Source organism: Rissa tridactyla, chromosome 1 (genome assembly GCF_028500815.1).
Source record: "Rissa tridactyla isolate bRisTri1 chromosome 1, bRisTri1.patW.cur.20221130, whole genome shotgun sequence".
NCBI lineage: Eukaryota > Metazoa > Chordata > Aves > Charadriiformes > Laridae > Rissa > Rissa tridactyla.
Window position 1 is genome coordinate 175,422,854 of NC_071466.1, and position 16,249 is coordinate 175,439,102.

Below are 16,249 nucleotides of genomic sequence, written 5' to 3' on the forward strand. Positions count from 1 at the left end.
TCGAGAGAGGCGATTCTGCCCCTCTACTTCACTCTAGTGAGACTCCACCTGGAGTACTGTGTCCAGCTCTTGCGGCACCCTTCTTATGTCCAACATAAGAAGGACATGGACCAGTTGGAGTGAGTCCAGAGGAGGGCCACAGAGATGACCAGAGGGCTGGAGCCCCTCTCCTATGTCAACAGGCTGAGAGAGATGGGGTTGTTCAGCCTGGAGAAGAGAAGGCTCTGAGGAGACCTTATAGCAGCCTTCCAGTACTTAAAGGGGGCCTACAGAAAAGGTGGGGAGGGACTCTTTATCAGGGAGTGTAGTGATAGGATGAGGGGTAATGGTTTTAAACTGAAAGAGCGTAGATTTAGATTAGATATTAGAAAGAAACTCTCTACTGTGAGGAACAGGTTTCTCAGAGACGTTGTGGATGTCCTGTCCCTGGAAGTGTTCAAGGTCAGGTTGGATGAGGCTTTGAGTAACCTAGTCTAGCAGAAGGTGTCCCTGCCTATGGCAGGGGGCTTGGAACTAGATGATCTTTAAGATCTCTTCCAACTCTAACCATTCTATGACTCTAAAATGTCTCTTTTGGTCACTGACATTACCAGAACAGAATCTTACACTTATTGAAACATTCTTTAAAGCTTAAAAAAAGCCATTAAAATGAAAAGGTTTTGAGCAGATAAAGGATATCCTGCCTCTCATTACTATACGTATGTTATCTAGTAGGGTCCCACAGTATATGTACTGACTTCCAGTTGAAAAGATGGCATGAATCCTGGCCTGAGGAACTCTCAGTGCCTGCACTTCAAACTTCAACAATTTGTCGCAATATCCAACAAAGGACCTGGGCAAGGAGCCTGCAGTAGCTTCATTGCAGCTACTGTTTGAAAAATAATAATCCAAAATTTAACAGCTGCATCATGTACCTTACAAGAGTGGCAGAAGAAGAGAGTCTTTGCTGTTGGCAATTAGAGTGGGGAAGGAGGAAAGAGAGAAATACAGATGGAAGGACATGACAAACTGCAAACCAAAATGTGACACTGACTGATTAAAACAAGGGTGATGTCACTAAAACTGCTGAAGCACTGTTCATTAAAGGCCTTGCTGTGCATAAATCACACAATGAAATGCACGTAAGTATGAAATATTATAGTTTCCAATTACCCTCTAGAGTTTGAGACTGTACAAATCTGAATATAATTTAGACAGAAAAGTGTCAGATTAGTATTCTGCAAACTGATAAAGGATTTGACTGCCTGGATATGTTGCTGAGATTGTAACAGCATAGTACAAAACAGCTGCAGCGGGAGTGAGTACAAAAGGCAGTGGAGAAAAAAAGGGAACTTCTCTTAAGTACATACATTCTAACTGCCAAGGGAAAGAAACAGCACGTTTCTTACATCGCATTTGCACTACATTTGCTTCAAGGATGTGTTGTATATATCAGTCCTATATTGTCATAACGTGTTACAATCTCCCTGTAAAAATTGCCCTGATTTATTTCAAAATAGTTGTGGGACTGTTGTACCTTAACATTAGGGACTAAAAATAAACATGATTTCATGATGAAAAATACCACTGTTTGTCACTAGTATAGCTGCAAAGATTGACATTTCATTTTGATTAACTGTATCATTCAATATAGGATGGTAGCACACAGGTTAAGAGAACAGAATGGAAAACACACCACGTTGCTTCAATAACACAAAAACTTACTGGATGACAAATATCTCCTTGCGTCTAAAGAAAAATGAAGAGTATCTGGAAGTAAAATCCATTGACACTTTAGTATATATACAAAATTAGTACTATCCTTATTCATCTAACAGTTTGGAAACAAGGCCATTTTGAAGATCCATCAAGATCATTTATACAAGTCACAGTTATCACAGTGCATTGGCAATGGTTCTGTCTTCAGATAATGTTTTCCACTGTTATTAGCAAGTACTAAACAACACTATGTGAATGACACGTGCCCCACACAGAACATACCACATCCATTACGTCGACGATTTCCAGATGATTCATAGTATGTTTTCTCATCTGTTACAAGCAGCCATTCCTGTGTGCACTATTTCGAACAGGTTTGTACATGCAATCAACTTACTCCATGCCACACACATAGACATACACACACTCAAACAAAACAGGTCAACAGCTACCACCTTTCATCTTCCATCTATTCCTAGTCTGCACCAGTAGGATGCCTGACTGCTAGGGCAAGACTATTTTAGGCTTCTCATCTTTAAGGAGACTGCCTACCACAGCGTTTCATCTGACACAGCGGGGAAAATACAGGTAGGTAAAGAATGTTCACCAAACATTTCTAACTCAGTTGGACGTCATATATTGTTGAGAATCAGCATTATATTTATTCGGTGAATAATATCCATATTTCTGGCAGTTTTCCTTCTGATAAATATCTGTGACAAGATTCTTTGTCAGATAGAAAAAATGAATAGTACGGAACTGCTGCATACACTGAGTATGCTATCAGGGTAGCCAGTGTGCTGAGGTCCACAGAAACCCAGATGTTATGCAAATCCCTTTGTGAAAAAAATACTTTCTAAATGTCAGTTAAACAATGACAGATTAGTTCTTGAATTAGTTGACTGGGACTTCTGGGAGTTTGACTCTTTCAAAACGCTTGTATAGGTTTTGCGGTCTACACAAAACACTGGGCCATCAAAAAAACTCAGAAATTCTGCATGTTTAAAAATATGTAGCCCTTTTTTTGCTAACACAATTAAACAGTGATTTGCACTTAGATCTTTATCTTATTGTAAAAAGAGCTGAAGATTAAGTGATTTTCTAAAAGCTAGTGAGAAGCGTCTTGAGGATGGAGGTCATTCTTTGAAAGAGGATCTTAGTGACCTGTGTAAATAAGAACACCACAAACACTTCCAAACAAGCAAAGGTCAGAAAGGGGTCATGGCTACAGCCCCTTTGGACTACTGTTTTGCCTAAGGAGTACGCTTACCGTGTAAATCTCTCATCCTTCAGCTCCAGGTCTGCCACTGTGATCAACTGATCCAATTTAAACTTAGTGTCAATAATTTCAGCATCTCGTGGGGAGTATGTGCCTCCCTCTTTTTGCTTTTGCCGAATTCTAAACAGAAAATAATAGTGAAAAATAAACATGCAAAAGATTAAAGGACACATATGTCAATACTTTGATTAGATAGGCTGAAACTGAAAAATGGTTGCTGGGAATCCTTCCTTGACCTTTATTCTGCTCCAGCAGTTACACTGTCTAAAATTCATACGGAAAGAATCTAGCCTATATACTCTTTCAGTTTTCCTACATCAATTCTTTGGCAATGCCTGAATGATGCAGCTGAGGAAGAAATTATGTTGAATGTGCAAGCTGACACCATGTATGCAGTACATGATGCTTCTTTACAGGGACATTTTGTTCACAATTTGAATTAGAAGTCGATTTCTCTTTCACATGCGAGAATTCAATGTATTTAACTGATAAATTTATTAGTAAGATGGAAAACAGAATTTAGAGTATTTACTTCATGTCAAGCTGTCAATAGGGTTAGCCATCATGCTAACCAGCCAGCTGACGCTCTGATCTGTATCCTCAAGTCAATAGAGAAGGGGGTCTGAACGGGTAAGACAGGCTACTGCTCTGATTTACCCTCTGAAGAAGTTGTTTTTTTCTCCTTCATCTGTGGAGGCTACACTCACTAGACTAAAGCATTTGTCAGTCCCTCCCTAAATTTCTACATAAAGACACAACAACAGAAAAAAAAGAAAAGAAAATGCAATACATTTTTAAATGACAGCCTGGTTCCATTTATAGGACTGTTTCAACTCTTCTTTAAAACATTTTTGAGTGTTTGCAAACGTGATATGGCAAGGATACATAAATCTCACCTTGCAAAAGCATATACTGCAGCCACCAAAAGAACAACTGAAAGTATACACAAAGTAACAGCAAGGATAACTTCTACAGATCTTCCTGACAGTCCTTCTCCTGCAACATAAAGTAGAAATCTATTTCATACATTCATTATAATTTTTACATTTCTGACAGGGTGAAATCAGGGAGTGATGAGAGACAGACACTTTTATCTCTGTACAACCGCATCTGGTTTGTGTCAGTCGAAGGGCAGCTCAGGAAAGAAAAATACAACAAAACCAGAAACAATTTATACAAAGGTTCCTAAGCATTGCTCATCTATGCAATACATAGTGCTAATAGCGTGTGTCTACAGCTATGGGTGCAGCCATCCCCCGCTGCTTTTCAGGTTTGCCTGCTGAACAGGTTCAGGTAGGTGTACACTGCAGCTCCATCGGTCTGAACACTGAAGCCTGAGCTGAGCTCCTGCTTCAGTCTCTGTGCAGCCGCTGCTCTAACAGCTAGGAGTACTCAAACTCCAGAAGGGGAAGAGCCACAACTCTAAAGCTCTGAGGCTTGCAGCCGTCACTCACAGGCACAAAATAAAAGATGCTTTTTTGGAGATACTCTCCTCAGGGTGCTGAAGGAACCCACCTAGTAATCGGATCTGAGCTTTCTGGATTAATCTGCCTCACTGACCGTTGACTCATGCTCTTTATTTATGTGGGAACTGGTGATGTTGTTAGGAATAACCACCAGCAGGCCAAAAGAAATCATAACGGCCTCTACGATGAAAAGGTAAATGTGCTGGTATTCTAATCAGTCCTTCCAGGGGAGAATGAAGGCTCATTCAGAGACTGATAAACCATTTAGATTAGTAGCTTCTAGACCTCTTTTTGAACCTGTTTGGTGCTAAATTTTTGAGACTCATGTAATTCCCCACCCTTCTTGGTAATCCTGTCCCTATCCCAAAAGCCTCAGCCTCTTTTTTCCATAGGCACATGGTGAAAATAAGAAAAGCAAGGGAATACTACTGCTGGTATTGTTCACCTATGCTGACATTCACCTCCACTTGCTGATCCACTGTGGAAAACCAGATCCTAGCTATGAAACTTAGATTTCCCACTCAATGAACAGCATTCTCATAAGGACACACTGGGAAACACTGCGGTCCTGGCTTTGTTCCTCTCAAAAGGCTCTGATTTTTGGATTAGAGAGTATATTGCGGATGATCTAGACTGCATAAACATTGAAGAACGTGATTTAAATTCAAAATGATACTGATTTAGCTGAAGAAGTGGTCTTAAAACAGTAGGATGCAATTTTGTAAGGTCGAGTGCATGGTTCTACACGTAGGCAGTAATAATCACCTACAATAATACAGCACAGTAAGCAGTAGTTAGGTAGAAATTTATCAGAAGAAAATGTGAGATTATTGTAGACTGAAACCAACATAAATAAGCAATATCATGCCTGTATGAAACAATTCTTCCACTGCATTAGTAAAGTTTCACATGCAACACTGGACACTACAAGGTAAGAACAATTCAGGCCAGGGAAAGAGAATAGAAAAGAAAAGCAAGTATATAAAAAAATATTGCAAGGAGAAAAGGAATGGAAAAGTCCCTGCCACTCACTGATCTCTGTGATAAGGCACAAATGTTAGTAACATGGAAGAAGAACAGAAGAATCTCCTGAGGAACCTCTACAACAGTTCTATCCATTTTGCCCTAAACAGTGAAGCTAATTTTAAACTCTATGGGTTAATATCAGTCTAAACATTGTCGAGGTTATTAAACAAAACTGCTGGCAGAATACCCACCAAGAATAAAAAAAAATTCTTTGCAACAGGGAGGGACCACACACCTCTGTAGAGATGATCATGGGCACGGGAAAGGAGACAAAACAGAAGACATCTGTTTATACAACATGTATAATTCTGAGGCACTGCAATTCAATACATGATGATAACAAACCGCAATAATAGAATATCATAAGGTAGGTTTCTATGAAAAAGCCGGTGTCAGGAAACCCCATTTTGATTATTTCCTGTCTCATCAGCTTTGTATTTCACAAGGAAAAAGTCTACACTTACACAGGACTACCAGCTGCCCTACAATGGTTTGCTGAACTAGCTATCAGAGTTTATGAAAAGGTTATAAGCTGCCTTGATGCATTAGAAGTTTAAACAGTATTTGTCACCACGTCTTAATTATCTCATGGAAAAATCCTGACCTTTCATTGTAGTATGGACATTACTTTTGCAGTGTCAGTCATGGATTATGAGGAAGAAACTCCATTTCTCCAACACAAGAGGAGAGTTGTGGTACTCCAAGAATGGTTGAGTGGGAGCACCGTATTAAAATGTATCCTTTACTATAATTAAAAACCCATTATTGCAGCTGTGTGTTCCAATAATTTCAGTTATATAGAAACATTATCTGCTTCTTGTGATATATAAAAGTTTTGTTTCTTGCTGGATAGGCTTTAAAATTTAGAAGTTAAGGCCAGACAAGAGTTTGCTGTAGCACCCATTTTAAAAGCAGTGTTTGATATTAAACTTTAGCACAGAAGGCACTGGATGGGTATGAGGAGCCATGGATACCTGAGGAATTTATCTATTACATTTTATTCAGCATACAAACAGATCTTGCTTGTTTATGATCTACACCAAAGGAGAATGTGTCACAAGCTTTCAGTAACAAGAGAAGCGAATTAATTACATGATCTGCCTGACACTGAAGCATGATTTCTTTAAGCGTTGCAGACTTTTCTGTTAGAAAGGAGAAAGTTGTCCAGAGGACAGGATACATTTTGACTTATTTCCAGGAGGCTTGTTTTCCCTGATTGGACACACTGTCTTTCCCTTACAGGGCAAACTTTGCTTCACTGACTTAGAACTTTAAACTCAGAACATAGAAAGACAAGTTTTGTGTTGCGCTTTCTAAAACATTCAGGGCTAGAGAAATAGTGCCAGATCTTTTCAGAATATTCAGGTAGTGAATTAACATTTCAGGATCTTCAGTATCAGATCATGTAACAAATTTCTAGCATGGATTAGATGAACAAGGGAGCTCATATCACAGAAGATGAATGCCAAATGAAAAATACGTGCCCACTAAAATTCTTCTGGGTACTCATCCAGTTGTCTTGGGATCCCTTTTCAGAAAGACAGGGCTAATGCTTAGCTAAGTAAGTTTTGGCTTAGCAATATATTAAAAGAACTTGCAGATCTTATTGCGATCTGCTATGAGAGTATTCACTCCCAATTTTGGGGGTAGGTCAACACTGCCATGGAGGAATTTATGCTGGATATAAGACCCCATAATGGCTGGCCCATTGGCCAGTGACATCAGAACCAGATGGATTCTATTAGACAATATTAATTTATTAATTAATACGGAGCTTTATCTGTATATAAAGGATGAAGGGCTACAGGGTCGTGTCCTCAGATGAGCTGCCACTCATTCTGATTCTGGTTCAGTTAGGTCCAACAAAACATATGTCATTGTTAGGTTTATGGTTGCACTCGATGATCTTAAAGGTGTTTTCCAACCTAAAGGATTTTATGATTCTATTCCAGTGAGCCTAGTATAGGAAACCTCTTGGCTGCAGTTTGCCAAGCAAGATGAGCTATCCTGGCAAAATGGTACTTTTATTGGTATAACTGAATCTCTGCTAACGAACTTTGTCAATACTGCTTCTTCATTTAACAGTCCAGGCTGAGGTAAAACCTCTTGACAACCTCAAAAGGACATAAAAGGGAATGGATATGTTTCCTCAGCCATTCCGGTTAAGCTAGGTCCAACAAAAATTGACATTATTTACTTCAGGGAAACCACTGCACTAAAAAGAAACATGAAATTGTCTAGATTCTTTGGAAACAGAGAAATACATTAGTAAATGACACTCTCCTTACCTAAAGTTTTGACAGGGTCAGAATAGTCAGAATCTGTAAACTGTCCTTTAATGTTAGTTGCTCTGAACTTAAATCTGTGAAATAAAACCAAGAAAACTAATGAAATGGAAGTTTATGTGCATTTTCTTAAATACTGTTTCACTTAGAAGCTAAAAACTATTTTTCTTTTTTATTATAATATAAGCTGGAATCATTCACCTGCTAAAGTGACATTATGACGGACATCAAGGACTCAGTGTCAATGTCTTAAATGTATAATCAAACTATATGAATTACTTCCCATGACTTCGTGCTTATTTCACTTAAGAACTCAGTAAGCATCTTTCAAAAAAATTTGTCTCCCGTATTTATGCTTTTGTATGTTTGTATATATGTATATTTCATTTAAGTCTTTCTCTTGGAGAAATATTGAGACAAATGTACTTACAGGTACTGCTTTCTTGGTTTCAGTGGACCATTACATATTTTGTCTTGACTGCCTGGTACCATACATGTAGTGTCAGCACCTATGACATATATCTCTTCTTTGCCACTCAAATCTTCTTTTCCTTCGATACATGGTGGGTTTGGAAAGCCTTCATTTGTAAAATACGGCCTCGGTCTGTTGAAGTAGGCATCATACCACTTAGTAACATTCCCATCATGCTGAGCTATTGTCAAGAAAAGAAATAATCAGAAACAATTTACATTCTAACCAGACTGTAATTAAAGAAGTTAAATAGGAAATTAAATTTTTTAATAGCTTAGCATGCTATCAGTACCATTTACACAACTAAGCCTATAAGTGTATTTGCACTTGAACCCAAATTTCCTTATTATCCACACTATCTATATTTTTTTAACTCACAGTTAAGTCAACTGAATCACCACTAGAAAACTTCAGGGGCAGTCTCACACATGAGCTCTGCCTATGGGGGATATAACTTGTGCAAGCCACCTGACTTTGAAACTGAGCATGGCTAGCAAAGAGAATAAAAGGTGTTTACCCTAAAGACAGTAACGACTGTTTCATAAATGAAATTCCTAGATTTCCATAAGTGGACAGTACCCAGAAGCTCAGGAGAAAAATCTTCACAATGTTGCTTAACATGGTATTTGCGTATCTATCAGTTCAAGGGAATATTCACAGCAATAGCTATGAAGCAAATGCTTGTAGCATTAGTGCTAAAATGCAAAATTCAGAAAAAGGTGAAAGACTTAATGTGAATTCACTTAATGCGGATGCTTTTACTTTGAAAGCAAGCAAAACAAGGCAATTAAATACCTGGGATTTGTCCTTCTTAGGTAAAGTAAGCCTGACCATATGATGTCCTATCTTGAAACTCCCACTCACATTGGTAGGCGATTACTCAAAAGAGTATCATGGTACTGTTCGTATGAGTAAACGTTCACGAGTCCATACAAGGGAATACACATTCTAACCCACAGTCTACAGAAGGGATTTATACAAATCCCTCTGCCCCCGTTATGAAATGGGAATATCAACTGCACATGACTGCATTCTTTTACAGGCAACACTAATAGCAACAGAAGAATAACCTTGCAAAAAAAAAGTTTCAGATTTATTTACCTTTCACAAATGCCAAATGAAAATATAGAAATATAATGATAAGAATAGGGCCAGAATAGTATCGGTGCCTTCAAACGGAACGGATGACTCTTGGCAAGGGTTCCCAAAATTCAGTGCCCAGCCCACAGGTATTGTGAAAGATACTTTGCTCTTAGTACTGTCGCCACATCTAAAGTGACTTTTTTGGCTGTTTTCTAGCGTGAAATTACTAAGATCCAAGAAGAGAAATAAGACAAAAGACAAACAGCCTGAAAATAAAGACATAAAAAAAACCTGAAAACAATTTTCAAGAGAACTTGTAAAATACTACCTCCAGCTTCCACAACAAGAACTTGTATCTTCTTGATAGGGCCGTGATCATCACTGTAATAACATATTGGCATTCTGATTGTAATTGTCGTAGCTGTGACGAGTAATGCCCCATTGGTATCATAAACTGGTGCTGGTTTCTTTTTAGGCCGTGGTGGTTCTGTTTTTAAACAAAAATATACCACAGAGTTTTGTTTTAAAAAGTTTTCACTACAAGTATTTTGTTCAGGCGCGTAGCTGTGTTATGCAAGACAAATCTTCAGCATATTTTCAGGGACAATTTAATGTTCTATTTAATGCCTTAAACCTCTAAAAACTGTATTCTGATAAATGCCTCAGCTTTCAATTAAAAGAGAAAACAACAGAATGACTGAATCTTAGTTTTTCCATGAATTTCAATCAATGACTTTATTTATTTCCACAACGGTGATGCTGTGTACTTAGCTATACTTCTGCAATATTCCTCTAAGCTGTTCACTGATGGTAACTAAAATACTGAAGTCAATATGATTACTTCACTGAGTCTGCACATGGTTTACAGGATCATTCAGATACGAATAGCAAATGATCTGTGATATGCAGCGAAACTGAGCACTGAAATTCAAGGCTATCAGTTATGTGTTCCTGTTCCTACAATATGTAGCCTCTAAATAACAGACAAAGGCGCACAGCTGTGTACTCACAGGTAGAACAGTAATTTCTTCAGCATTTAGAGAGATTTCAGCTAAAGGGTACTTTATGAGACATACCTTTGATATCCATGGTTATTTTCAATTGAATTTTTGGCCCTGCACCAGCACCATTAATTGCATAGACCTTAAAAAAACCAAACACTTATTTTAATGAGCATTTGTAATAGCTTCAAATTGGCCAAATCTGGATATATTTGAAGCAGCAACGAATGCTGCAACGCTCCTTTTGTCATTCACACTTTGCTAGAACTTACTTCATATTTCTTTACAATCCTAAGCACAGTAATACTTCATCGCTTGTAATTTAGCTCTTACAAAAAGCAGAAAAACAAGCCCACTTAAACAGTTATGTTGCCTCCTCTGATGCCCTAGTCTCTGATTGTTTGAAAGCACTTCACGTACGTACTTCTAGCAAGCTCCCCTTGCAGAACTGGACCTTTCATCTGAGCCAAATGACAAATGCAAGTAGTGGAATTAAGAGAGAGATTCAGACTTGTACCTGTGAGGATGTGTCACAGGCTGCTTTGCTAGCACATGAACTGGTGGTCCAGAGTACAAAGCTAACCACTATTGATGTGTCCTGCTCCCACTCACTCCACCCTCTTCATTGCTCCCCTCATTCCTCAGACTTGTCTCTCTTCACACCCGCTAACACTCTCGGCATGAAAATCTTACATATTCAGCCTTGGTTTATGTTCCCTGTTCCGGCTAATCTCTCACTCATATCAAAGAAAAAAATCCAAAGAAAAAGTATCAGTTCTTACGCTGACATTGTAGGTATGTCCTCCTTTTAGTCCTTCTATCATGGCAGTGACTGACTGATCTGTTTTATCAATGACACTAAGGTTGTGGATCCGGATGGCAGCAGGGTCATCTTCATTGTAAACCATAGCTTGATACACCTGAATATTTCCATTTGGTTCAGATGGAGGCACAAATGTTACTTGGAACTTTGTTACTTCGTCTGGTATCTTCTGAAATGTTATGTTGTTAGGTGGGTCTTCAGGCACTGAAATTAATATTTCAATGATCCATTTAATCAGTTTATTACTATTACTATCAGAGTAAAACCTGACAAATTACAAATTATATTTTTGCATATCAGTATTATTTCATTGGTATTTTCTGGTTTTATTAAAAACATCTCAAATACTTATTGCATATGTAAGTATTTATAAAGGCAATAAAAAGCTGAATATTTAGCGAAATCCTATTCGTAATGACAGCATTTAATGCAACAAATAGTAAAAACAATGATTAGATAACCCTCAGTAGTCTCTACCCACAAAAGTTTCTTCTGATTTTCTACTCAGAAAGCCTGAAGGCATCATTATACCTTGAAATACCTCTGGAGTAAACAAATCCTTGCATGGGTTGACAAGCAAGAAGCAAGTGTTAGTCTTGAGTATCCCTTTCTGAAAGCTCTCTGTCAACAGCAAGCTCCCTCCCAACATATAAACATCCCACTCTGCTCCTGAGAGTCTCTGCTTATCACAGCTAACTCTTTAGGAAAAAACTTTCCACTAGCCGATGCTCAGACACAAACACAACGTGCATTTTTCCCAAAGACAGTTTTTTGTCAAATGCTTATTCCAGTAGCTTATTCTCAAGACAGCAAAGGTATAAATCATTTTCCCAATGTCCCTATCTGAAAGAAAAGGCTGTAACATTCTTTCCAGGCAGCTAAATATTTATTGCGCTACCTGAGCAGACAAGTATGTAGCGTGACCTCTAAATAGTGAAATCAAGCAACTGAAAGTAAACGCATTCCCTCAGCCAAGGATTTAGATGCAGTTGTCATACCTTCCAGGTTTTTTAGACCAGACAACAAATGCTTACTCAGGCTTCTTTGGAGTAAGTTTGTGTAAACTGGTCCTAACTCAGCCATATGCTAGATTGTACAAACCAGATGAGACGAGATGAGATGGAAAAAATAACTGTTCCTCTCTAAGGTTACTGCACCTCCTAATGTATCGCATTTTTACATAAGAGATAAAAAAGATAGCTCACAGGATAAACCCAGCTACCACCTAATTTAATCTTCATTAATTTTTCCACAGTAAAAGACTATATCAGCCTCTAGGGATATAAACAGGTCATGAAATTGTTAGAATTTAACGTATTAAAGGCATTAGAGAGAGATATACACACACTCATATCATATCATATCATATCATATCACATCACATCACATCACATCACATCACATCACTAGGGACACTGGATTTTCATACATCAAAGAAAAGATAAATGATAAATACAATCACTGTGTAGTATGTCTAAATCTGAATTTAACCTGAGTATATAGCTAAAAAAGCTGACCTGCAGCTAACCTCACTGGAGATAAGGCAATTGTAGTTTATACGCAGTTGATAATTAGTTTGAATGAAACAAAACTTCAGTATCTTTTCAGAAAATATTTTTTGGTTGTTTTGTTTGTTTGTTTAACTATCTTTAGTGAACAATTCAAAACCAGCAAAGATAGTAGACCAGGAACTGTGTAGGTAAAGCTAGGAGTATATCTTCCCCATGTACATCTGTTTATATTTTCCTGAGCAAACACTATCTGCTTTTCCATAACGTAGCCTCTCGGTGTCATGAGATCCTTACACAGTTCCTCACTTTCATCTCTCACTTTTATTTCTCTGAGTAACTTAATAGAATCATGGAATCACAGAATGATAGCATCAGCAACTTTTGTCACCTTTGTATCTACCTCATTCTCCAGATAGTTTTGAATCTGTGGAACAGCTGACTCAAGCACAGATCCCTGTGGGCTTTCACTAGCAACCTCCTTCCACTGAGAATACACGGATCGTGTCCTCAAGTCAGTACAGGTACCATTTGGTAGTATTCACTTCACTTAATTTTTATATGCTTAGATTTTGCAACAAGACCAAGGATGTTGTACATTTTCCACTAGTCTCTTAAGGGAAACAGGCACCTCCACAGGGGGGAGACATCCCTTCCTAAAACAGGTATCATACATATATATACATGCCAATATACATAGGACCTCTCTTCATTGACTATAAAAGTAATCTAGATGGCTGTGTTCCACACACATCCATATTTTACAAGAAGCAAGTTAAGATCTCTGCATTACTAAATGTAAAATGTAAATAAATAGTATTTATTATCACCATCAAGCTTTTTTTGTTGACTGCCATCTTTTTAAATATTAAAGAAAAAATACTGTGACAACAAATCTGCATTAGAAGTGCATCATGTGTTCAAAACTCTCATTTATTTGTCAGATGAAGGAAAAACTGCAAAATTTGATCCATATAAAGTAGAGAAAAATACAAACCTGCTTCAAAAGTGGAGACAATTACTGGAGAACTAGCCTTGCCTTCAAGGAGTGCAGCATTAACATCCCCCGTAAAGGCAATGATTACTACAGAATACCTTGTAAATGCTTTTAAATCAGAAATTTCTAAGACTTTACCCTCATCATTTGTCTTCAGAAATTGAGCTTTATAATTGTCATTATCTACCTGTAAAATAATAATTAAAAAACACAATTACAAGACTTGAAACAGACAAAATCAGGACATTATTATTTGAACACCTTTTTTCTCTTTCCAATTTTCTAACCATTTAGATAGAATGGTTCACAAGAAGTCTCTAGCTGCCAAGACTCAAAAGCTGCATGGGGGAGTACACTTCCATCTCACCCACGTGGTGCCTCTTGAGCACTTCATGAGGTATGGGATTAAGGAAATGGGCTATTTGCTTGGTGCTGTCTTCCACCAAGCGAACATGAACCAATTGGTAGACACTAGGCCAGGGGAGATGCAGTGACCTGAAATGGGAATCAAACTAGGTAGAAATTCAGATGAGCAGCTATATAGCAGAAAATTGGTTGGAATACAAAAACCAACAGAAAATTGGGCAGCAATATAGAATGTTGATATCACTGCAGAAAGTGCAATTCCCCTTGGAATTAATAGAAGCACTACTTATGATATGGTAGGGAGAGAGTAATTCTCCCACTAGAAAAGCTGGAAACCAGAAATAATTGGGGTTCAACGTAGAAAAGAGAGGATGGTGTAAGACATAGTAATAACTTCAAAATATACAAAAGGCTGTTACTAAATTGAAGATAATCAATTGCTTCTAGAGTTCATGAAAACACAAGAAATTTTATTTGCAGCAAAAAAAGATTAGAATTAAATATTACAAAAAATGCTATACCTAAATATGTAACTAAAACTAGGACTATAAGTTTAGTTAAAATCTAGAACAATTTATCAAGGGTTGCTGAGCAATTTTCAGCACCGCATATTTTTAAGAACAGGAAAATGAATAATTTATGAGGGAGACTCTGGGTACACATGTTTCTGTCTTAGAGCAGAATATGGTCTGGATTACTTCTTGGGATCCCGATCATCCCTACAACTCAAATAATCCACAGTTCTGCAGAAAAATCTACAGTGTTGGGATTTATATACAATTAAGCAATTTTAATATAGGCTTTAAAAAGGAGAAAAAGGAAAAAAAGGGACCTTTTTGTGTGTTTGATGAAGTATCATTCACAAAATTATTTTTGTCTACTCCCACTACTTCAGTTAATGATGTTTTCATTATTGTTTCTTCAGTGTGTAATTTGAAAAGAGGATTAGGTAGCTGTACAGTAGTTTTCCCACTGGATGAAATCTGTATTAAATACAGCTGCTAAAACATTAGAATAGTTCAAGCATACCTTTTATTTGACAGATATGCATCTATCCCCACTGAGAATTAACCTGAACTAAACTTTCTGATGGACTAAACAGACATTCATTTCCTGGGATGGCCATGAAGAGCTGAAACACTTTTCCTATCTGAAAATCAAAAATCTGGCATATAAATATTTATACAAGAGCTAAAATACAATCACAGCACTACATCATTAAATTTATTTCTATTCTTCCTGAAGTTTAATGGTTTCGTTCCATCTTCATTTTCAGGAATATTTTATTCAAGACTACTTCTAATTATAGTAGGCAGCAAGACAAACTAAAATATGACTCGAAGGAATAATAATGAGTGAGTACTTTTTAGTTTTTCTGATCTATAAAACTGCAAGGAACATTCTAGCAATTTAAACAGAACCCTAATACATTCACTAATAAATACTAATTACTACCTTTTAAGAATAAAGACATCACAGAGTAGAAATCTGAAATTATTCTGTACTGTGAGCCTATTTTTATAAATCCTTGAAGATACTCAGTTGAGAACTAAAATGAGTAAAGTTACACATACAGGAAGTTTGTGGAATTTGGAGTCTTCATAAAAATTTTCCCACTGGGACAATAAAATATATACTCAAATTTTCACTGAAAAAAGATTGTGACAGCTTTATTGGCCTTTAAGAAGGAATAGATTTGTCTACTAAGATGATTATCTACAGAACTGATCCCCATAGTTACTAATCATTAGACAGACAACATCTGATTACAAGGAATCCCTAAACATAACCTAGATATCTGAAATATAGTTGTAAAAACCCCACTTTGTGAAAACAAAACCAAAGCCCTCAAAACTGAACATTTAAAACAGGTTTTAAAATTCCTTCTGAATGCGGGCGGGCTCACACGAAACATTCCACAATTCATCTTACTTTAGGAATTTTACTGTAACTTATATTGATAAGGTATTTAAACATTTTCATAGTGTAGGATTAGATGACAACCTGTTTATAATTTAGGAACTATCAGACAGTGGAGAAATTGTTTAAATACAAAGTGATTAAATATTACACACACAAAAAAATCAAGCTTTGAAAATTGAATGTGGAAGTTTTATCAAAAGCATGAAAAGGATTTTTTTCTGCTGAGGCACTATAATGCTGTTTAGTCAAAAGTGACAGGAACTTTTCACAAGGAAAAAGTCTTCTCTAACTTTAGTAAAAGAGAAATAAAAATTGTCATGTA

General features: G+C 37.2%; 1 protein-coding gene across 2 annotated transcripts in view; it reads right to left on the reverse strand.

The window, feature by feature from the left end:
- Positions 1-16,249, reverse strand: part of PTPRQ (protein tyrosine phosphatase receptor type Q) — a 139,494-nt gene that overhangs the window by 28,262 nt on the left and 94,983 nt on the right. For both annotated transcript variants that reach the window (XM_054224774.1, XM_054224768.1), the window contains exons 45-52: positions 13,639-13,825; positions 11,093-11,337; positions 10,386-10,452; positions 9,638-9,796; positions 8,185-8,407; positions 7,758-7,831; positions 3,874-3,973; positions 2,969-3,097 (exon numbers count right to left, since the gene is read on the reverse strand). In XM_054224774.1, the coding sequence (XP_054080749.1) occupies positions 2,969-3,097; positions 3,874-3,973; positions 7,758-7,831; positions 8,185-8,407; positions 9,638-9,796; positions 10,386-10,452; positions 11,093-11,337; positions 13,639-13,825 (1,184 nt within the window). The remainder of the gene's footprint in view (positions 1-2,968; positions 3,098-3,873; positions 3,974-7,757; positions 7,832-8,184; positions 8,408-9,637; positions 9,797-10,385; positions 10,453-11,092; positions 11,338-13,638; positions 13,826-16,249) is intronic.